This window comes from Panthera tigris, chromosome C2, assembly GCF_018350195.1.
Source record: "Panthera tigris isolate Pti1 chromosome C2, P.tigris_Pti1_mat1.1, whole genome shotgun sequence".
In the NCBI taxonomy this organism is placed as follows: Eukaryota; Metazoa; Chordata; class Mammalia; order Carnivora; family Felidae; genus Panthera; species Panthera tigris.
Genome location: NC_056668.1, coordinates 67,544,469 through 67,569,133, shown reverse-complemented (window position 1 = coordinate 67,569,133; position 24,665 = coordinate 67,544,469). Strand labels below are relative to the sequence as shown.

General features: G+C 40.3%; 1 protein-coding gene across 1 annotated transcript; it reads right to left on the bottom strand.

Moving 5' to 3' along the window:
• Positions 1–142: 142 nt before the first annotated feature.
• Positions 143–24,385, bottom strand: PARP15 (poly(ADP-ribose) polymerase family member 15). Its single transcript, XM_007099288.3, is given in 9 exon segments — positions 143–2,784; positions 3,096–3,270; positions 6,497–6,630; positions 10,739–10,945; positions 13,723–13,890; positions 16,946–17,008; positions 20,133–20,282; positions 23,132–23,225; positions 23,228–24,385. Coding segments are annotated over 9 exon segments (1,335 nt in total). The 5' UTR covers positions 23,282–24,385; the 3' UTR covers positions 143–2,494.
• Positions 24,386–24,665: the final 280 nt, after the last annotated feature.

The following is a 24,665-nucleotide window of genomic DNA, read 5'->3' as shown; positions in this document are numbered from 1 at the left end:
CAGTTCGTGAGTTCAAGCCCCACTGCGGGTTCTGTGCTGACAGCTTGGAGCCTGGAGCCTGCTTTGGATTCTGTTCCTCTCTCTCTCTGCCCCTCCCCTGCTGACACTTGGTTTCTCTCTCTGTTTCAAAAATATAATAACTATATAATAATTGACTGGCTTATATTTTGTTTCTCAAGAAACGATCACAACTTTAATAGCATGGGTGTATTATATTCAAGACTTCTATGTCTTCTTGTGAAGTGGGAGTATAGCAAAATCAAGTGGGGAGTCCTTGAATATTGGAGGAAACAGAAGACAGCAGTTTAGACTGCAAGTCAACTGCAATGTAGTTGCAGTACTACCACCTAACCTAAGTAAAAAGAGTCCTTCCATGTTTCAACCCGGCTTACTAGGATTCTACACTGGAGCTGGGAGCCAAGGCCCACGTAGTAGCAGAGCGTTATTTAACCTTGCTTTGTTCTCTAGGTCTTTATTTCCCTCAAGAAGTTCAGGAGGTGGTGTCTCATTGAAGGTAGATTATGGTCCTTTGCACCTCATAATCCAACCATATGTTTCTCTAGAAATATAGGGCACCCTACTTTGACATGACATTTATGTAGAAACATACAATGAAATACTATGCAATCATCAAAGTTATATGTAAGATATTTAATGACATGGGGGAAATAATACAGATATATTACAAAAGAAAAACTGGATTATTAAACTATAAGGAAAGACTATGACATTTTAAGACTTTATAATTATATATACATAGAAGGAAAATATATAGTGAAATAGCTTGGCGATTAAGATTATGTTTATAGTAAAAATTAATAACATGAGAGTAATAGAATGTTAAATGAAAAAAAGGTAGATGCAATATTGTATAATTAAGTAATTGAATAAAGTGTGATTTTGACTTTGTTGAAGGTGGATGTAGAAGAAACTAGAAGGGAATGCATAAGAACGTTGGCAGTGGTTTCCTCTGAATGTTGCAGTTATGGGTGATAGAGTATGGTGAAGAGTGCTGTTTTCTTTATACATCACTCTTTTTAATGTGCATGTGCTTATTTATGATATAAACCCATCTTAAAAGTCTTCAATTCTTAAAAAATGATGCTTCAGGATAAATAAGCTGCTAAACATTTCAAGAATTTGCCTGACTCCAATAGAAGGAAGAGATGAATCTGAAGGGCCACCATCTTTAAAAAGAATGAGATATGTACTGCGTCCTCCAGAAGGTGGAACAGTGATTAGCAGGCAATAGACTCAGAAGAACAGATATCAATTCAATGTAAACAATAGTTTTCCAATAATTAGAACTGTCTCAAATGGAATATCCTTAAGATGTGGAGTGTTAGAAGCAGTCAAGCAGAGGCTGAAGGACTTTTGGCCCTGGGAGTAGGAGAAGGTGAGAGAGAAAGATGAGAGGACAGTGGTCCTAGATGGCCTCTAGAGTCCTTTTCACTGCTAACATTTTATCAAAGTATTAGTCATTCACTCATTTATACAGCCTCTAAGATGGTCCCCAGTGATCCCTACTGGGATCCATACCCTTGGGTAATTGCCTCTTACACTGAATGAGCTGATCTATGTAACCAATAGGTTACTATAGAAAACATGGAGTATGACTTCAGAGGCTAGATCATAAAAGATATCATGGCTTCTTCTTTTCTCTCTCCTGAATTGCTGACTGTAGAGTAAGCCAGCTGCAAGCAGTCTAGAGAGGAGAGGACTCCTGCCAACAACCAGCAAAAGCTGTCTAGCTATTTGAGTGATTCACCATAGAAGCAGATCTTCCAGCCCCAGTCAAACCTTCAGATGACTGCATCCCCTGCCAACATCTTGACTCAACTTCCTGAGTCAAGAGACCCTAAGTTAGAATGACCCAGCTAAGCCATGCCTGAATTCCTTACCCAAAAAGCCACTAAATTTTGTAGTAATTTGTTATGTAGCATTAGATACTGGTACAACACATTTTTGCCTGATTTGTTCCACAACAGATTTGAGGTAATACTCTTTGATTCTGTCATTAAAAGCTGAGCTATTGCTAATAAGTATTCTTAAGGAGGCAAAATTCACAGTTATTACAGATGCACAACAGCAGCCTATTCATTTAATAGTACAGTTGGGCTCAACACAGTTTGATGTCTTAACATGTTCTGTAAGGACAACAGCTTGGTTTTAAAGTGATTCATCTTATGTCTTCTCTGCTAGAAAAAAAGTAATGTGCTCTTTGTTTTCCTACAGACTTGCTGTCTGTAAATAGCTGTAGCTATAATTGTGTCATCTACATTTCTTAGCTTCCACCCATCAATGTGCTCTGAAGAGAGGTATGCTACAAATTTCAATAGAGCATTTTTAAAAGGCTGTTTTCAGCATTTTAGCACCTGACAGATTTTTATCTATAAAAACAGGCCAAAGGCAAAGACAAAACCCCTATAAATTGTTTTTATGAATAGACGACTAAATCATCTCTTTGAGATTAAAAAAAAACAACCCCTATTTTTCAACACCTAAAAGTTATGAGATATTCTGGGTAAGCCTGATTATCAGAGAACACCACAAATAGGCTTGGATGTTGTACATTGTCTGTGACAGAGTCAAACAGATCTGTGGGATTGTGAGGGTTCTTTGATGGAGGGGTAACTAATCCTGCATATCCAAGTGTGTAGACTCCTGTAAGTACTCGCACAACATAAATATGCTTTCTCCCATTGCTGTCTGGTCTGGAGTACTTATCATTAGCAGAATAACTGGCATCAATAGCAAAATAAGTTCCCTTTCCATAGGCTGCAGCTGTAAAGAGAAACACAAAAGCCTTTCTAAGAACATAAAATTATCACAGTATGTAGAACCATGCCCAAACCTGACACAAAAATTTTTTAATGTAGTTCTTGCCCACCAAAACCACGTTTCATCATTTCTAAAATTTACTCCATCTATCCTCAGAAGGTTGCCATCCTCCTTTCTGGTGACACACAATGAGCCTTATCCTGACAATGACAATATGGCTGCCATACATGATTCTACACTGCTTGGGTGTGAATAGTCAACGCTAGAACTATCATTCACCTCATTCTGGTTGGCCAGATTATTCACTTCCTTACCATTCTTCCCAGCATAACTGCGATTAAAGCCATGCTGATTGACATATGGCACTGAGTCTGCAGCTGTCCCATGATATAGGACTCTCTCATTATCTGTATGGCCATTCTTGATGTCCATATGCTTTTTCTTTATCTGGTAGCTCTTCCAGAGCCATATATTCTGTATCCTCTCTATCTGCAAATGACAAAAAAGCAAAACATTTTGAAAATGACTTTAGAGCTCAGTATATTGTGTTTGTTGTAGATTTTTTAAAAAGCAATTTGGAGAAGAAGAGAAGCAGGAGGACTGGAGGAAGGAAATGAGAAGGAAAAGAAAAATAAAATGCAAATAAACAGCAAATTCAGAGAATAGGTAGCTTTCCACCTTTAGAAAAAGGCTAGGTTAAGAGTACCTATACTTTGTAATAGTGCTGATTATTATCTACTTTATATAACAGAACTTATAACTTACATAAAAATGTTTACCTGGAATTCCTGGAGATTTACTAACATTCAAATTCCTACTCAAAAATTTGTCAAGTAATGATTTCCTTAACTCCCTCTGATCTCTAAACCCATTCCATTGGCTTCTTCCAGTAACAGTTTTCTTGTATTGCTCTGATTATGGTCACAAATTACCTCATAACTGCCTAATATAATGACTATTTCTTTCTAGACCTTCAATAACATTTCAAACCATAAATCATCCCCTCCTTGAAATTTTGTCTTTCTTGAAAATTTTTTAAAAATATCATTCCCTACAGTTCTATTTCCTTCTAGAAAATGAACTTATTAACATACATTCAGTAATCATCTATTGAACATCTGCTATGGATCAAGCACTGTGTTGGATCTCTGCCCTCAGTCTAGTGGGGGAAAAACACAAGAAAAAAAAAAATCACTACCTCCCAGAGTGATAAGGGATGGGTTAGGAGAATACACATGGAGTATGAAAGCATAAGAAAAGGATCCAGATAATCTAGGTCTAGGGAGAGAGGAGGAAATCTGAAAGAATGATGTTCTAGAAACAAAAGAAGAAGAGAGTTCAAGAAGAATCGAGTGCACCCCCATGTTCACTTCAGCATTATTCACAACAGTCAAGATATGGGATCAACCTAAGTGTCCATTGATAGATGAATGGATAATGAAGATGTGATATATATATATATATATATATATATATATATATATATGTATTTTTTTTCATAATAGCATTCCATTATATATATATAATTCAATTATATATATGTATATAATTCTATTATATATATAATTCCATTATATATGTCTATTCTATATATAGGAATATACTATATATATATATATATATATTCATACTATAGGAGTATAGGATTCCTATATTCATACTATAGGAATTCATACTATAGGAATTCATACTATAGGAATAGGAATACTATTCAGCCATTAAAAAGCATGAAATCTTGCCATAGACCTTGAGGGCATTATGCTAGGTGAAATAAGTCAGACAGAGAAAGACAAATACCATATGGTTTCACTTACATGTGGAATCTAAAACAAACAAAACCCACAAAAAACAAACCAAAGCTCACAGATACAGAAAATAGATTGATGGTTGTCAGAGGCAGGGGCTGGGGGGGTAGACAACATGAGTGAAGAGGGCCAAAATTTACAAATTTCTAGTTATAAAAGAAATAAGTATGGGGATGAAATGCTCAGAATGGTGTTTATGTTAATAATACTGAATTGCATATTTGAAAGTTGCTAAGAGAGTAGATCTGAAAAGTCCTCATCACAAGAAAAAAAAATTTTCATAACTATGTATAATGATGGATGGTAACTAGGCTTATTGTAGTAATCATTTTGCAATATATACAAATATCAAATCATGTTATATACTTGAAATTAATATATTTCAGTTATTCCTCAATTTCAGTAAATAATTAAAAACAAATACATAAATAAGAAGAATGGAGTGGTAACCTGTAGCAGATGTTGAGGAGAAGCCAAGTAATAAAAGCAGGAGGGAAAGTTTTTTTTGAGACAGATGAAGACCTCAAGGAGAGTGTTGAAATTTTGCAATGGAGAATGCGTGAGGGAGTTGACCGGAGGAAGCAATAAAAATTTCAGGCACCCGGACAGTGCTGCAGAGGTTGGGGACCATGAATTAATAATGATTTTATCCAGGGGCAGCAGGAGAGAAAGTAGGCTATGGAATTAATCCAAAGCTGAGGTGTTTCAAAATGGATATGATAGAAGGATAAGAGCCAAGAAAGTTGAAGATATTGGGTAAACACAATTGAACGAGGTTCTTGTACTCTCAACATCTTTTAACATCGATGAAGCATCTCTTCCTTTAAATTCTCTCCTTTCTGCAAGAGTCTCCCTCTTTTGATTCTCTTTCTTTCTCAGGAATTAAGTTCATTTAGTAGGTACTGTGTCCTACAATATGCTAGCTACCGTGCGATGTATGAGGAATGCAACTCCTACCTTAAGAAGCCCACTGTCTAATGGAGCAGTCAGGCATGTGAAAGCTTATGAAAGCACAATTTCTTAAGTGCTATAGTATGGTTAAGTACGCTGTTGTATGGAAGTAGCAGCTAGATTTTTAAATGACTAGGATGGAAATATCAATTTCCATACCCTGCTCTGACATACATGGTATGATAATGACCTAATAAATTCCTGTACCGGCTAAAATTTTTATGCAGCATAGTGGATGTTGTGAGAATCTGAACATCCATTCCACTTCATTCCCATTGTACAGCAACTCCTGGTTGGGTGGAGATGGCCTCACTTACAGCTCCCGGGTGCAGCCTAATTGGGTTTAACCAATCTGGATAATCTCATGATGGGATCACACAGTGATGGCATCTGATAGCCCAGGTATAAGCCAGTCAGCACATAGCACTCTCCCAACACAGACTAGCTGTAGTGGTACATTCAACACAAAGCCTGGGACTCTTATCCAGTGGCTGTATCCCTTCTGTGGTATGTGAATGGAGGACATAGAGACCCCCTGATTGCCACCAGCAGCCATCCCACAATTATGAAGGGAGTCCAGCCTTTGGATGAAGGTGACAAAGCCAGAGAAACTGGATCCAAGACATCACTGAGTCACTGGATTCAACTGTTCCAAAGACCATCCTACTTCTGGACTTTCCATTAATTTCAAATACATTTCTTCTTGTTCAATCAGTTTGAGTGAGTTTGTTTGTAAATTGTTAAGTGAAAGGATCCAAACATATATATGTCGCTTTTGGGAATCTTCTTCATTACTGCTAAGGAAGGAACCATGACATTTGAAGTCTAGGAGCTTGAGTGAGTCAAATTAAAATAAATCTAGTAAGGCATAAAGGAAGGAAGAGTGTTATTTTAAAAAGATATCTTTGATGTTAGTTCTTCAATATTTGAAGGAAGTAATTTTTTAGGCACAATATTACCTTCTCTATTTTGTAGGAAAGACAAGTCTCAGAGAACTTGTCCTTTACGATGTCATATTCTGACTGTCCGGGTTGTAGTTCGATCACACAGGACAGCTGCTGATTCATGTCAGTCCAGTGTTCAGGAATATTATCTGGAAAGTTAACATTTGGTGAAAACACGATATCCATTTCCAGGGACCATTGAAAATCAGGGCACTTCCTATGCTCTTTTTTCTCATTCATCTAATCCTGGTCTTTGAGAAAAAACAAAACAAAACAAAAAGCTACACATTTCATAGTTGCTTCTTTTATCATCCTCAATTTGTCAAACACAGATGAAATGAATGGTTCTGACGCTAACATGACATATATTAATGCCTAGCTAAAATATTTAGGTAAACTTAGGTTCACTATAGCTTGAAATTATAATTTTCCTAGACAGCGCTGTGCAATTAATTCCATAAGAAACTGATTATAAACATGAAACCCGATTTATTGATGTCTTCATATTTATCAGTTTATTTAGCGTGGTCCTTTATTATTTTTCTTTTGAAACATGTACCTTGCCAAAGTTATTTAAAACACATTGTTTTGTACCCTATCTTCTACACGAAATAGAGAAAGCACTATATAAAGAAAATAGTGGAAATTCTAAGTGAAAGCTTTCATATGAGATGATGATGCTCAAAATTTTCCTTTGCTTTCCAATGGCTTCCGGAAACTTCTAACACATTGAGGCTACACACCAAGTTGCTGAGATGGCTTGATGAATAGAAATATGGACAGACTGTAGTAGAGAATAAAATGCCAGAAAATGGCACAATACCACAGATAAAGGCCAAAGGATTTCTCCTTACAAACAAAGCCAGAATTTGCTCCTTGTTAGTGAAAGATATAATAATCCAGGAACTCACTTCCTGTTTAGCGAGTCATCCAGGGAATGAAATTCTGATGACAAAAGGAAACATCAAACCCTAATCTAGAAGCTCTTTTCAAATTCTGCTTTAACTACTTAAGCAGCAGAGTGTGTTGTTTCTGCAAATTAAATTCTTTCCTTTCTCCCACTGTCCACTCCCTCCAGATCTTTTGGCCTCATCATGTCTAGTCCTAGGTCTTAGAGTCCTCTTGGACCTGCTACATTCTTTTCTCTGAATACAGCAAGCAAGCCTGGGAAGTAAATAAAGTTTTTCTTTGGGCTCTCTCTTCTTTCATGTCATGAGTTTGCAGAGCAGAAAATACCAGTGCTTGGAATCAGAAGACCTGATCAGCCTCAACCTGTGACCAGCCATAAGACATGGAACAAGTAATACCACTTCTGAGTGAATTTTCATGCTCTCTTTTGCAAAATGGAACTGATACAATCTGCTCTATCACCTCATGGGATTGTTTCAAATTTAAAACATAATGAAGGGTGTGAAAGCACTTTTAGGAAATGCCAAGTCCTTTATTAACATGGTTATTATTCTCAAAAAAACAATTAATCTTGATCTTTCCTACATCCCAGAGGTATATTAAAGGGGAGTAAAGCTTATGGAGAGCTACAGCTTAAGTCACACACTTAAACCACACCAAACCGTGCTACCTTACTCTGTGGACAAAAGATGACTGTGGTTGGACAATTTAGAGATGAGAAAACCTAGTCCCAGGAAGGCTGAATATTCACACATCCATTGTTACATGGAAGGCCTCCATCCAAAGAAGGAACAGAATTGTGTTCTATTGACTTGCAGCCCAGTGCTTCATGGGAAATAACACGATGGCTCTTTTTCTTTAAGTGTTTACCATGCACCAGTCACTTTCCCAAGTGCTTTTCCTAGAAATCTCTTTTAAAAGATAAATGTCACTCTACTTTCCCATTCCTGATGTTTGGGATAAATGCCCCCCTGCACCTCTCCTTGTGCACCCTGCCTCAGTTTCCTCTCCACAGGTGGAGGTGGAATTATACACCAAGAATCCTGGCTCTGCTTTCAGCCTTTACTCTCTCCACCTTCACAGTCTCCATGGATAATCCAGTCCACACTCAATGGCTTCAACTCCCACCTACTTACACGACTCTCAAGTCCATGTCTCTAGTGTCTGATATTCAGCTGGTGCTCAGTAAAAGCTCTCTGAATCAATCAAAGCTTTAATGTGCATTGGAAAAGCAATTGTGGACCATCGGCTCAAATGCAACTCAAAGTTGTCCTCTGTAAATTCTTTTTTAAAGAAGTCCACGTGATAAATTCTTATTAAAATTCAAGTTTGGGTGTCTGCCAACAAACTTCCTTTTATCTGACATTTTATCTGCATTATTACTTTCATCTAACAACGAAGATTATGTAAGGCAGTTTTGTTGTTTGTTTTTGCTCCAAGTGCCATAGGGTCACTGGTCTACTCATTTTAGTTAGCTTTTGTTTGCTTGTCCCTTTAACTTTCGTGTCTATTTTGTAAATTTCATAAGTCAATTTAAAATCTCGGTGTAAGCAGGGAATGGATGAACCAGTTTCACTTGATTTTTTACTTTACTGATAATGACTTATTGCTCTTGTATTTAAATACAAATTTTCCTCTACAAAGACCAAAGTGGGGGGCATGTTAATTTATATATCCCTAGATACTCTAGTAGGTATTATAATTTTTAACTATCCAGCAGCCTTTTCCCCTTCTTCTGATAAAAGCATCCTGAATTTCTTTTGGTGAACAACCCTTCCCCATTGCTTCGGAGAGTGATCCCTTTCAGTTCAAGTATAGAGCATATAGACTCTGTATTGCTAATTAGTGTAATTCCAGTTCCCTCGCTGCAATCATTACCTAAGTTGATTCAATCAGAATTTCAGCTATATGTGAACACCTCTGTTCCCAGGCATCATGTTCCTGATGATAAGTATACATTGCCACAGGATATACTCTTTCCTATTGGACCTGACCATATAGGGATATGAGCCTGAAGCTGCTAGCAGCCATCTTTCACCATGTGAAACCTAAGCCTAAAGACAACACAGCTGACAAGAGAGAGAGAGAGATGAAGAAAGTCAGGGTCTAGATTATATAATATGAGCACCAGGATCAAACTGGACCTGAAGCCAGGTATGAGTCAACTTTATAGTCATGTGAGTCAATTCATTCCATTTTTTTGCATAAGCCAGTTTAAATTGGATTTTCTATTATTTGCTATTACAAGAGTATTAACAGATCCAACTATTATTTTCATTTCTATTTAGTGCATGTGTGTGTGTGTGTGTGTGTGTGTGTGTAACTCTTACATATGCTGTATGTGGAGGCACATTGAGAAAAACAGTTGTCAGAAAATAGGTGTAGGGGTGCCTGGGCAGCTCAGTCGGTTAAGTGTCCGACTTTGGCTCAAGTCATGATCTCACCGTTTCCAGTTCCCAAGTTGGAGCCCCGCATTAGGATCTGTGCTGACAGCTCAGAGCCTGGAGCCTGTTTCAGATTCTGTGTCTCCCTTTCTGTCTCTGCCCCTCCCCCACTAGTGCTCTGTCTCTCTCTCGAAAATAAATAAACATTTAAAAATTAAAAAAAAAAGAAAATAGGTGTAGAGAGCACTGAAATTCCTACTGGTCGTGTCAGAAAACAATTTCCAGTTTAGGGAGGCTCCTGATGACAGGTACATTTCATCACTAGTGAAACTCACAGTGCTCTTTGAGTGAGTGCTCCAAATAAACAAAAACAGTGATCGCAAGAGGAGGCTGTTTTTCTAGGCAGTACAGAAGCCACAAAATGGGGGACAGAGGGGCAGGTCAACACAGATACTTAAGCATAATGCATACACACATACCTTACAGAGAAGCAGCTGGGAATCTGCCTGCTCATGAAGTAGCACAACCAAATGACCCTGACCACTCTCTTCTTGCATCTGCTTCTATTCTCAGGCTAACTTGTCTGGTGGTGGATAATCAATAAACCAGTATTGGTCCACTTGTTCACAGCTACAAGGGACACTGAGAGTTAACACTAATCAATAAGTATATAATGAGACAACTAGCTAGGATTTTCAAAGCCTATCCTCCTCTTCCTGCTTTCTCACTTCTATCCTCTTCCTGTTCCTTTGCTATTCCTGTTTCCCCAGGAGTAATTTTGCCCCGCAGAAGAACAATCAGCTGACAGGAGGCTGCGTTCCATAGTTCGTGCACTTTCCCCACATATTATAGGAGGCTGTCTGTAAAATCCTAAAACTGATAAAACACTGAGCATCAATATCTAAACATTTGCTAAGTGATATGAGAGAGAACCACATGATCTTTTTAAAGAAGAACATCTTACATGCAGTCTCGAAGAATGTGGACTGAAAGACGGGTGATGCAGAATTTTCTCTCTTTTTCATGTTGTCATAGAATACATTTAGCAGTTCAGACAGAAAGATGACAACTTTAACTTTTTTTAATGATGGGGTGGAATGTTTCCAGGCGAAGTCTACAACAGCACTGATCATGTCATCAGCAACTATGACTGGGTTTTTTCTGGCGTTGCCTGAAAAAGAAAAAATTTTTAGATGACAAAAAGAAGCTTTAGCTGGTGTTAGTCAAGTGATAATATTTGGCAGATGCAGTTTTTGGTGCCAAGAAAGAACGCAGCCCCTAACAGCCAGAACAGATCTGGCGCTCATAGCTGGGTGTTGGCGTTCTCTGGCTGAACTCAAACAACTTCATAGAACAGCATCAAATGTAACCACTCTGTGGCTGTGATGAGTCAAGTCAAAAACCACCGCTGGATAATCATGTCTGACCACAGATAAAAACACGAACACCAGCCAAATCACAAAAATGGCCAAACACTCTCCATCTTGACTAATAGGAGCAAGTGCTGCCTCATTTATAATCATGGCTTCAGCCACACTTTCTCCTGTTCCAGGTAAGACACCCAGTCATAGAACTATGCTTCCTTCAAGTATCCAATCCAGAGAAAAACCCCACTTACCCTAGACTGCCAGAAAGTCACCCAACACAAGCTCACATCCCTCAATGATTCCTTAACAACCCCTTGGTGAGATGCTGTGTGGTTCTTTACAGTGCGTGCTCCTGGTGGTCTCTGACTAAAGGGCTTTGGAAGCACAGAGAAAGGAACAGGTGATTTGGGTGCAGAAGGTCTGGCTTTATGCCCTGGTTCTCCACTGATTAGCTGTGTGATCTTGTGGAAGTCATTTGATCCCTCTTACATTAGTTTGCTACGGATGCCATAACAAATTGCCATGACTGGTGGCTTAAGCAACAGAAATTTATTTTCTCACAATTCTGGAGGCTAGAAGTCTGATATCAAGGTGCTGGAAAGATTGGTTTCTTCTGAGGCTTCTCTCGGAGGCTTGTAGATGGTGGTCTTCTCCCTATGTCTTCACGTGGTCTTCCCTCTGTACCTATGGGTGCTCTAATCTCCTAACAAGGACACGAGTCGTATTGGATGAAGGAGAACCCTGATGACCTCACTTTAACTTAATTACCTCTTGAAAGACCCTATCTCCAAATACAGTCAGATTCTGAGGTACAGAGGTTAGGGCTTCAACATATGAATTTGGCCAGGGGAACATAACTCAGCCCACAACACCTCCAAACTTCACTTTGCTCATCTGTAAAATTGAGATGATAATAGAAGGTAATAGCTAAGAGACATAAGGATGTGGCAGCTAAGAATATAGTAATGAAGAGCAAAATGGTAACAAAACCCACATAACATAAAAAAAATGCAATGGTTGCAATGTAAAGACCAGATTTCCTGGATTTGAACCTAGTTACACTGCTCACTAGCTATATGACTTTGTGCTTTAATACTTTAAGTTCTTATCTGCAAGATGGGAAAACTAGGAGTCAGGGGTGGGTCCAGGTTTTGTACGATTTGCAACTTATACATCTTGGAAAATAAAACAAAATAAAAATATAAAATTATGCATATAAGTGAATATTTAGACTAAAAAAGAAGAAATCCCAATAAAGTATAAATTTTAAAATGTTGAAAATCATATTCTCAAGTCAACTTTCCTTAACTATATTCCAAAAATGCTTGCAGCCTCTCCAATGCCCAGTGCCAGGAAAAGTCTGAGGAGTCAAAGTGGGAAGAAACAGTGATCCTAACCCATAGTGGTTAAAATGCCTTACTTCTGAAGCTTTACTAAATCATATAGCCATGTGATGGCTTTATTAGGGCCCTCTCAGTCCATTTTAAAAAGCCTGTGTAGGGGCACCTGGGTGGCTGGGTCAGTTAAGCTTCCGACTTCAGCTCAGGTCATGATCTCACAGTCCATGAGTCCAAGCCCCACGTCAGACTCTGTGCTGACAGCTCAGAGCCTGGAGCCTGCCTAGGATTCTGTGTCTCCCTTGCTCTCTGCCTCTCTCTCTCTCTCTCAAAAATAAATAAATGTTAAAAATTTTTTAAATAAGTAACCTGTGTAATTGGGCATGAATGAATCATGGGTGGGTCATTAGCATCACCTTCAACTGAGAAGAAATTACTGTATGCTATGATAGAGATGGGGGAGGAAAGTGTTCCTCAAAACTGTGAGCAGGACAGACCTGAACTTGTTGCTTAAAGGATGGCGACTGCATCCTATTCACTGATTTTATCCCTAGGAATTTGCAGTGGGCCTGGGAAAGAGCATTGCAATCTAGTGAATGTGCCAATGAGGAGCCAGTGAGAGATGCTGCTGTAAACCCAATGGGGGAGGTATTAAGGCTTTGGAAATAAACAGGAAGGCTGAAACAGAACAACCCCTGGAAGATTTAGTAGAATGTGCTGACTGTGCGGTCTGGGGGCACAAAGAAGCAGGGTACAGAACAGCTGGGGGCATCATGGCACCCCTGCAGGAGGAAACCAGGAAATGATGCAACTCAAGAAAAGTGGCTGTTTGCAAGGGATGATGATGATGTTGAATCTGGATTCTGATATAAAGTTTCCAGTAACAGAAATCTCCCAGAGGAGGTCTGGGAGAAGGAGAAATGCTGATCTGAGAGTCAGTGCAGAAAAGGCAACTGATATAATAAGAACAAATAAATCCCCCAAAGGAAAAAAAAATGAACAATAAGAAAACCATGAAGTTAAGGACCAAACATGGAAAGATACTTAGGGAACATACAATTAAGGACAAAGATGAATGAGAGAGGCATAGGCCCCATAGATGGCCCTCAGGGTCTGAAAGTTTGCCTACTCTGGTTTAATATCACTATCACTGCCTGGACTCAGCATGGAGTTCATGAACAGTGAGCCTAAGTCTAAAGGAATCTGGATTATTCAGAATCTCTGAGTGATGAGAGGCTGCAAACCTGTTCCGATGGCTGGAAAGGAAACAGAAGTGTACTTCCTCTGCTCACACTCTTCCAGAACAGTGGAAACCGTTTTTCTGACATCATTTTCCCCAAGAACATGAATTATTATCTTGCACATTAAGTATCCACCTTGTGTAATTATAAAATCTCTGTGAGGCTGTACAGCTGGAACAAAAGAAAGAAGGAAACACATAGCACATTACTTACAGGAAGCAACACGATGACCACTGAGAAATGAAAACAGCTGAACTCAGAAAAGCCGTGACGATTCCTGACCAAGTCCAGCCTCCCTCCATCCAGCTAGTTTCCCTCACTGGGACTGTGACAGGCTCATTTTCTTTACAATCAGGATTCTCCCCCCGCCCTTATTATTATTTTTTTAAATTTATTTTTAGTTTTAAATTTACATCCAAGTTAGTTAACATACAGTGTAATAATGATTTCCCGTAGATTCCAGTGATTCATCCCCTGTGTATAACGCCCAGTGCTCATCCCAACAAGTGTCTTCCCTAATGCCCCTTACCCATTTAGCCCATCCCCCACCCACAACCCCTCCAGCAACCCTCAGTTTGTTCTCTGTATTTAAGAGTCTTTTATGTTTTGTCCCCAGCCCTGTTTTATATTATTTTTGCTTCCCTTCCCTTATGTTCATCTGTTTAGTATCTCAAATTCCTCATATGTGTGAAGTCATATGAAACTTGTGTTTTTCTGACTAATTTCGCTTAACATAATAACCTCCAGTTCCATCCACATTGTTGCAAATGGCAATTTCTTTTTTTTTCTGATTGCTGAGTAATACTCCATTTTATATATATACACACCACATCTTCTTTATCCATTCATCCATTGATGGACATTTGGGCTCTTTCCATACTTTGGCTATTGTTGATAGCACTGCTATAAATATTGAAGTGCATGTGTCCCTTCAAAACAGCACACCTGTCTCCTTTGGATAAATACTTAGTAGTGCAATTGCTGGGTCATAGGGTAGTTCTAGTTTTAATTTCTTGAGAAACCTCCATACTGGTTTCCAGAGTGGCTGCACCAGTTTGTATTCCCACCAGCAGTGCAAAAGAGTTCCCCTTTCTCTGCATTCTCGCCAACATCTGTTGTTGCCTGAGTTGTTAACTTTAGCCATTCTGACTGGTGTGCAGGATTCTTTTACTCAACAACTATATTGTTGATATTTGGGGTGCTTTTCAAAAGCACTGTACCTGCATTAATCCACTCAGTCCTCAAAACAAGGCTATCAGGTAGGTACTGTTTTCTCCATTTCACAGATTAAACAGAGGCTCAGAGAAGTAAGGTCCCTAGCAAAGGTTGCCTGGGATTTGAACCTAAGCAGTCAGTGTCCAGAGCTCTTAACCCCCAAGCTGCTGTCCAGAAGAGCAATTTATGTGCTCATTTAGCTAGATCAATTTTTCTAGGAGACAAAAGCAATGTATTCATTGGTGTGGAGGTGTGAATGGATGAAAACTCCTCCCTCTCTCTCGACCCTGAAAGCTCTTGAACACATGGAAATCACCAGAGCTTGTTTTAAGGCACTGAGTAAGTACCTGAGGAAGGTGGGCCTCTGGCAAATACAGGAGGAGGAGAGTGGGCCCACCCCACCCTGCCCAGGCACTCCCTGCTGCCCCTCGGATGTCCCAATGGCTATCCCATCCCAGGCAGCCTCGGTTTCCAGCTTGTTCGATACCCTGCTTCATTCTCTGCTTCTGCCTTCCAAGGTACAGCTAGCTTTTCCAACCCACAAATTCCTGCTAACATCCTCATGTTAGTGGTCAGTATTCCCTTCCTCTAACCCCTCTCCAGGAATACATTCATTCCAGAGAAAACGTCTTAATCAGAGGAGAGCTATCAAGATAGAACTTTGAGGCACAAAAGCAAGTCAGTTGTGGGACTGTTTGTCAAACATGAGACCTTGTGACTTTTTAAAATCACACTCGTAGCTGATAGTCTCCTTGGCAAGACATGAGTCCTGACTTTGAAGGATAAATAGTTTAGCATCACTCTTACAGGTTCCCCACTGTGGTATAACAAAATACAAATATTTGATCTTTGTTCATGGTTCTTGGCTCAGAGTTCCTCAAACACTTTGGAATCTCCTGAGTAATAAGTCTTTTGTAAGCAAATGAGACGACTCTTGAGGGTTGTGAGGCTAGATAGTTTCAGAATGGGGGCTGGTCTTCAGAAAGACCAAGCCATGGTCAGAGTCCCACCCTCTGACCTCTGCAGACCTCCATCAAAAACACAATGATTTAATTAATTGTAACCACATAACGAAACCTCCATAAAAACTGCTGAAAAAACAGGATTGGGGAATTTCCGGGTTGGTAAACACATCTGGGTACCGGGAGAGTGCTGCATCTGGAGAGGGCAGGGAAGCTCTGCCTCCCTTCCCATATACTTTCCCCTTTGCATCTCTTCCATTTGGCTGTTCCTAAATTGTATTCTTTATAATAAACTGGTAAATGTAAAAAAAAAAAAAAAAAAATAGTGTTTTCTTGAGTTCTATGAGTCATTCTAGGGTATTGCCAGACCTGAGAAGGGGGTTTTGTGAATGCGTGAATTTATAGAGGATGAGTGAGAAGTACAGGTAGCCCCTAGGACTGGCACTGGTGTCTGAAGCGGGGGAGTCTTGCGGGACTGAGCCCTTTACTCTGAGGGATCCAATGCTAACTCTACAGGCACATAGTGTTAGAATTGGAGAATTGGTTGGGGTCAGAAAACACCTCAGACCCACCCAGGCTCCACATTTCTTCACAGCAAGTAGATGTGGCGCTATAGGAAGTAGAACAGGGTTGGGAAAACTGAAAGATAATTTATACAGCACTTACAGTTTACGTAACTTTTCACACTCATTGTCCTGATCCTCACAACCACGTGTGAGCCAGCCATTACCATACCCCTCCTTAGTAGAGTCATCTTACAGATGAGAGAAACAAAGCTCTGACAGATTAGATGGCATGCCCAGGAGCCCTCAGTAAAAGGTTGATCCTGGACCATTGGGACCCAGTTCTTTTTAATAGTCAGGAAGAGACAGGTGAGATGGTGGGAGAAAGGACGTCTTCCACACGGCCACAGTTACACCACCTGTATCTGCTCTCACAGGGAATCGACCTTTTTCCAAAGCACTCAACACTCCTCCTGTAGGTCCTATTAGAGTACTCAGCCCTCTAATTTGCAGTAGATTGTAGCCAAAAGTAACATGTGACCATACCTTGTACAGCACATTCACTTTCCACAGTTGGTCCGGCACCTTCCAAAACTGCTTTTGACACCCCTAAATAAGACATGTTAGTGGTAAAAAGCATTAGTTAAAATCCAATACAAGACTGTAGCTTTTGTACCTTAGACTTTTATTCAGCTCGCCCCTTGGTGCGTAATTCATGAATACCCCCCACAGAAAAACCCACCTTTTCAATAGCAACCTTCATTCAGTAGCTGATCAATAAACAATCTGAGCTGCAGCATGATGGCGCTGCCCAACAGCTGACAGTCTCCTGTGTCTGCAGCTTTACAGGCTCCATTTGTACAGGGATAGTTTTGCGGTTATGTGAAATTGTTTGCATTCTACCCTTACTATCTTATAAAATTGAAAAATATAAAAATGAAAGTTCTGATGCTAATGGGAAGCATGGATCTCAAAACTAAAATAAAACTGAGCATTTTGCATAAGCTTTTTGGTTTTAATTTTTTGTTTTGTTTAGCTTTGTTTTTCACAGGTAGGCAGCTGCCTTCAGGCCTGTTAATCTTCCAGTCAAGGTTGTGGCTTCACCACTTTGGTCACCACTAATGACAGCCGAGTTGAATGGCTGAAAACACAGACTATGCATTTTGACAGACTGGTAGAGTTGCCTCCACCATTTACCAGCTAATATGTGACTAGTCACTCTCTCACCTATTATACAGAGGCTAGCACAGTACTTCCCTCACAGGGTTATTTGAACATTAAAAGAGGCAATGCATACAAAATGCTTAGCTTGGAATCTGGCACACAGAAAGCATTGAATAATTATCAGTTATTTTATCATTTTAACAATCTATCTTCTATCCTCTATCTATCTACTGTGTCTCTTTGATTCTGTGTGTGCATTATGAATTGTCTCTTTTTTAAAAATTCCTTTTTTCTTAGTATGTGTGGGTCTCTGACTTTGCAATAATGGAGGTGTTCTTCAAATGTCAGATGATCTTCACCAGTCCATTCATGTTTAAGAGTGAGTTTGGGAGGAACATGTAAACGATGCTTGCTGACTAGTAGGCTTTAGTGTAAGGTAAGCAGGCAGTAAATACTAGGCTTAAAGGCAGCCGGTTTCTCCCCAGAAGGCTCCACCGATCTCATGCCTTGGAGGGCAGAAGCCGGTGTGCTGTTCTGGGAGCCCCACAAGGACAGGGGCTGGGCACTCACGGTTCAGTACAGAAACTTTCACTTGAATACTATCCAGCTCCCCCTTTCATCTCACCTGTGCTTCCTGCTCTAAGTCCAGAATCTCTCTGGTTCTGTTTCTCCAGAGAATAAACCTCCCATCTCTGGCCAAGGAAGAGCAAGGGAAGTTACTGGTGCATCGGATGGAGGATAGAATGAAGGATGTGAGTGCTACTCATACAGAACTGCACCAATTCTTTTTTTTTCTTTTTTTTTTTACATTTATTTATTTTTGAGAGACAGAGAGAGACAGAGTACAAGTGGGGGAGGGACAGAGAGAGAAGGAGACACAGAATCGGAAGCAGGCTCCAGGTTCTGAGCTGTTAGCACCGAGCCCGATGCGGGGCTCAAACCCACAAACCGTGAGATCGTGACCTGAGCTGAAGTCAGACGTCCAACTGACTGAGCCACCCAGGCACCCCAGAATTGCATCAATTCTGTTTTCATCTCTTTACTTGTCTTCTGCCTTCCCAGGTACCTGCTGCCTCCAACTCTTGTGTCTCTAGGGTCTACCATTCTCTCCTGCTGATGCTAAGCTTTCACCACCCTGCTTCTCATATTCTAAAAGTACATTGTTGTCTCTTGTTCATTATTGGTCTCCCTCTGACTCTCCCTTTCCTTGTGGGTTTATGCCCTTTTATTTCCTTCACTGATGCTTTTTTTTAACGTTTATTTATTTATTTTGAGAGAGAGAGAGATAGAGAGAGAGAGAGAGAGAGAGAGAGAGAGAGAGAGAGAGAAAAGAGAAAGAGAATGTCCCAAGCAGGCTCCTCACTGTCAGCATAGAGCCCAACATGGGGTCCAGTCCCACGAACTGTGAGATCATGACCTGAGCCAAAATCAAGAGTCGGACGTTCAACCTACTGAGCCACCCAGGCGCCCCTCCTTTACTGTTGCTTCAATAGAATTTTCCAAGGAAGCAGGAACAAATGTGTACGTTCAATTTACCATGTTTCACATAACTGAATGTTCTTTATGTCTACATTTTGAATGACCAATACATTGGATGGATATTATACATGTTCACTTCCACATAGTAAGTTCCATGATATTTTGCAGTTTCGAAATGTTTAAACTTCTATTTCTATTTATGTATTATCTTACCTTTTAATCTCAAATTTAATGCTTTGTATTAAAAATATATTAACATAAGTTTATATGTATGTAAGTTACAAACAAATAGACGTGGAGAGGGCATGCTCAGAGGTGTTACATCAATGGAGCTGGTCAGATATTCCAGGAAAAATCAAGAAAAGGCTGAGTTTCATTTCTGGATCAGTGTGACATAGAGAAGGGAAGAGTTACAAGAGGTGAGATATGAGTGCCAACTGAGTTACATAAAAAGGGAAATAAAAGGGGCACCTGGGTGGCTCAGTCGGTTAAGCATCTGACTTTGGCTCAGGTCATGATCTCACAGTTTGTGAGTTCAAGCCCCACGTCGGGCTCTGTGCTGACAGCTCAGAGCCTGAAGCCTGTTTCAGATTCTGTGTCTCCCTCTCTCCCTATACCCTCATCCCCGTTTGCACTCTGTCTCTCTCTGTCTCAGAAATAAACATTAAAAAAAATTAAAAAAATAAATAAAACTTTCTTAAAAATGGAAAATAAAAATAGAACTTAAACTTATTAAATTAGAAATGTGGCATTTTGATAGGGCTAAAGTGGGGACGAGAGCTAACAGAGACTAAATCTGACATGTCAGTTACACTTCACCTTTACATGGTTACACCCTGTCTCATCCTCCTGTGGGAAATCAACATCTGACAGGCAGAGAAACTGAGGCTCAGAGAGGTTAAATGATATTTCCAAGGCCACACAATGGTAAGAGGCATAGTAGGGATTCAAACCCAGGTCTTTCTAATTCCAGGGCTTACCTATGTTCTGCTATATGCTCCATCTACTGAGGCAACATTAGCCACAATTTCCCTCCCAGACGTGAGTCATGTTAATAGTTACAGTCAACTACATTGCTTAAATAAAATACCTGATTTCAGATTAAATGTCCTTGTTGTTGAGTTTACAATCACATCTGCCTTTTCTTTGGTAATATCTCCAATAGCAATCTGGAAAGTAACTGCACCAATTTTCATTTCATATGCTGTGAACCCAGGGTCAGAGACAGTCTTGAAGATTCCTGAAAAGAAAGCAAGCAAATGAAAGAATGGCTGGAGAAAGAACAAAAAGAATGGGGCCTTATTCTCTTCCCAGTCCTCTTTCTTTCTCCTATATAAACCCAAACAGTAACATGCCTCCCAGCCTGTTAAGCTGTTGGGTTGTTTGTTTGTTTGTTTGTTTGTTTTGAGGAAATTAGAAAATAATGTTTTGTAGCAGTAGGAGTATCATTTTCTGAGTTAAATAGGATGAGGCAGAAACATCTGATTGGTCCATCTGCCAATCTGCAAAAGTTGCTGTAACCTTATAAGAAAGGCAAGAGGAAGGATAGAGGGCAAAATGCTCCCTCGTGTCATCCCTACACCTCTTGGGGACTTTTTTTCAGCTTTTTTGAAGTATGATTGACAAATAAAAATTGTAAGTATTTAATGTGTACAATGTGACGTTTTGACATTCACATACATTGTGAGAGGATTATCCAACTGAGCTGGTAACATACCCATCGCCTCACACTTTGTGTGTGTGAGTGAATGTGTGCACATGCATGCGGGAGAGGTGAGAACCCCTGACATCTACTCTCTTAGTAAACTTCAAAAATATGAAACATTAGGGGCGCCTGGGTCGTCCTGTTAAGTGGCCAACTCTTGATTTTGTCTCAGGTCATGATCTCACTGTTCATGAGTCCAAGCCCTACATCAGGCTCCATGCTGTCAGCACAGAGCCTGCTTGGGATTCTCTCTCTCTCCCTATCTGCCCCTCCCTCACTTGCTCTCTCTGTTTCTCAAAATAAATAAACTTAAAAAAAAATTTTTTTAAAAAGAATATGAAACATTATTATTAACCTTAGTCCCATGCTACATATTCGGTCTCAAGAATTTATTCATCTCGTGACTGAAAGTGTGTACCTCCAGTGATTCTTTTATTACCATTAAAAAAATTTTTTTTTAACGTTTATTTATTTTTGAGACAGAGAGAGACAGAGCATGAACGGGGGAGGGTCAGAGAGAGGGAGGCACAGAATCTGAAACAGGCTCCAGGCTCTGAGCGGTCAGCACAGAGCCCGACGTGGGGCTCGAACTCACGGACCGCGAGATCATGACCTGAGCCAAAGTCGGACGCCTAACCGACTGAGCCACCCAGGCGCCCCTTTTATTACCATTTTATAGAAATGGAAATGGTCTCAGTGGCTAGGTCATTTGTCTCATGTTCCACAACAGCTCACTATCTCCAAACATGAGCTTTTCCTGTTGCCTCACATCTCCCTGGGGTAGCCATATCGAGGCTGCTTGGAGGAAATTACCTTGACTGTGTTGGCACATCACCATCCACTCTACACTCTGAGGCTTTACAACTTAGCTACGCCATTTATACTCATCCCTTAAGCTCTTCAGGTCTCCCCTTCAACATGACACAGTGGCAACAGAACCACCTGCCCAGGCAGCCATTGTGTAGATTAAATAATATATATGAAGGGGCACCGGGTGGCTGAGTTGGCTAAGCCTTTGACTCCTGATTTCAGCTCAGGTCATGATCTCACGGTTTGTGAGATCAAGCCCCACATCTGGCTCTGTGCTGACAGCGCAGAACCTGCTTGGGATTCTCAATCTCTCTCTCTCTCTCTCTGCCCCTCTCCCCACTCCTCTCTCTCTCAAAATAAATAAATAAACATAAGAAAACTTTAAAAAAATATACGAAAGCAATCAGTGAAGTTTAGTGTGTCGTACGCATTTTAGTTATGTATGCGTGTGTGTGGTTCTTCAAAGGCCTTTACTGGATGAGTCCTTCAGAGTGGGAGGACACAGGCCCAGGAGGCTGTGGGCAGGTCCTGCTCCCAGCTACCCACACCTCAGTGGAATGAACTCTAGGCAAGGCAGGCTCTAGCACATTCACTTCTCCAGGGGCACGGCCTCTTATCACATACATGTGTGCCAACAGCACGTGGAAGTGCTCGTGGCAAGAGCAGTGCTTCAGGCCAGCACATCCAGGGCATCCCCCTCAGCGTACTATGCCCGCAGCGGCCCCAGGTAGGCCTCCCACTTGGTGTGAGGATTTTGCCGCGGGTGAAGCGGCACACAGGGATGATCAAGGAAGCCACGGAGCGGTCGCTGGTCCCACCCCTGGCCTCTGTCTTGTTCCTCCATCTTCAATTATCTTTAATTATCATACCTTAGAAACCCTGGCCTCATTACCAGGGATTTGGTTCGTATCCTTATGGTACATGCTGGATAGCTGGTTTGTGCAAGCATCCCCTGAATGGCCCTGTTAATCACTATTTTGAAAATGTAGAGATCCTGTCCTCCCTCTACATTCCCATCAGGCAGAATGTGCAGAAGAGCATGTTGTTCAGTGTTCAAAGCCAGGGGCTGGTTGTCGGGGGTTGGCCAACCCTGAATGTCCTCTTATAATGAAGAGTGTCCAAGTGTCAGGCCTTGATCTCCTTGGAAATGCTGGCCACACAAGGAGGGGAAGGGCCACTGATAGTTGCTAGGGTAAGTTGCTGTGATATGAAAACTTGCTGCATATAGATCCTAGCAGCAGAGCCTTTATCCCGTCAGCCACTCCCGGACTCCCTGTACATAAGTTTCCCCAGTAAAGCTATGTCCCAGTTGGTGTCTCTTTTCTTTGGCCTCACTGGACCAACAACCACCCTAGGCTTAGACTTTGCTGGGGTGCAGTAGCATAGTGTCTGTGATTTATTCTTTGTGTGCTCAGACAACAGAACATGCTCTAACACATGCTGTAATACCCTCTCCATCACTGATTTGTTCCTCATGTGAATTAGCTTTGTCTCCTTCTGTTGGCCGTAAGCTACCACTGAAGAGCTACGAAGCAGAGGGAAGTAATTTCCTCAGCAGAACAACTTTGCCAGACCTTGGCCATCTCCAGCCATGAGAATCCTGTCCTTGTCAGGATTTCCTCTTGACCATTTAGTGAATTCATCTAAAAATGCCTGGAAATAGAAATATAGTTACCGACTACAACAATATTCTGTAAAAATATTAATCCAATTCTTTGGAGCATTGATCACCAAACATCATTTAGGAACAGTAGTTCTCCCTAGATTTCCACTTACCCAGAGACTTTTTAATTAAAGGATTACAGTTCAACCTAGGAATTTTCGCAGTATATATCAGTGCTGATTTAGTTTATTTCAAGGAAAGCCCACAATTCTATCTCAGATACCTGAGAATAACTAAGACCTTAGAAAAGAACACTATATTTGATATCTTTTTAAAGTACTCATGTTAGTAGTTTATAGCAATAGCCCTTAAAGTCAGGTAATGAAAAGATAATAATAACTACTTCTGCAACCAGTTTTGATGCTTGCTATATGCTAGACACCATGCAGAACATTTCAAATACATCTTCTCTTAATTCCCGCATCAACTCGAAAAGGCATTATTGTCATATTCACTCTACACATGATAAAACTGAGATTCAGAGAGGTTGCCTCACTCAACCTTTAAATGGCACAATTGAAATGCAAACCTAGCGGTAACTTTCTTCTTTGTACTTTCATATTGCTTGCATTTTTGCTATAACTAAGCACAATTTATATAAAATCAATATAACTTTGTCAAGAGTGAAAAACAGATTTCGGTACTCAGAGTGGGCCAATCAGCTAAGGAGTGCATCTCAAGGAATGTCACCTTACGAGGTCAGGTGTCAGGGGTTAAGTACTTACTAACTGTGCTTTGACTGCTTCTCTACTACTGAATACTCTACTGATGTTTCTAGCTTAAGACCCTCCTGGATTTGGATAGACTGGCTATATTCTAGCCCAAAAACAACAACACCAACAATACCCTAAATTCTTGAGGTTTCTCTCAGTTGGTCTTTTCCCTATAAATAAAGCCATGACTTAGCTTTCATTCAGTCAGTGTTAAAATGCCTTGGCCAATTTTATGCCAATAGCTTTCTGCTTTTTCCTAAGAATTTATTAAGTACAAATTATCTTGCCTCTTGCTAAACTATCTGGGAAGGATTATATGAGTTCTCAGTGTTATAAGTCTTACGACAACTCCCTATCAGTAACCAACACTTATGGACAGGGAAGTGAAAACATTATTATTTATAGATCTACAAAGACATCTGACTGCACTTAGGTTCACTTGCCCGAATGACCAGACGAGATACGTAACCGTACCTGATGGATTTCGTTATCACCTGGATGTATCAGAAAGTGAACTTCTTGTAAGGTTTTCAGCCATGCACTGCTACTAAATTTGAACACTTCTGAAAGGATTAGTTCAGCAAAAGTAGCTTTGGGAAAACTCAAATTTCCTGTTCCAATCATGGGAAATGTGATTGATGAAAAAGATAACTCTTCCATAGTTGTCAAACATTTCTTGATTATATTTGCCATGATCTGAAATGTACAAAACACATTTCTGTAAGTTAGGGC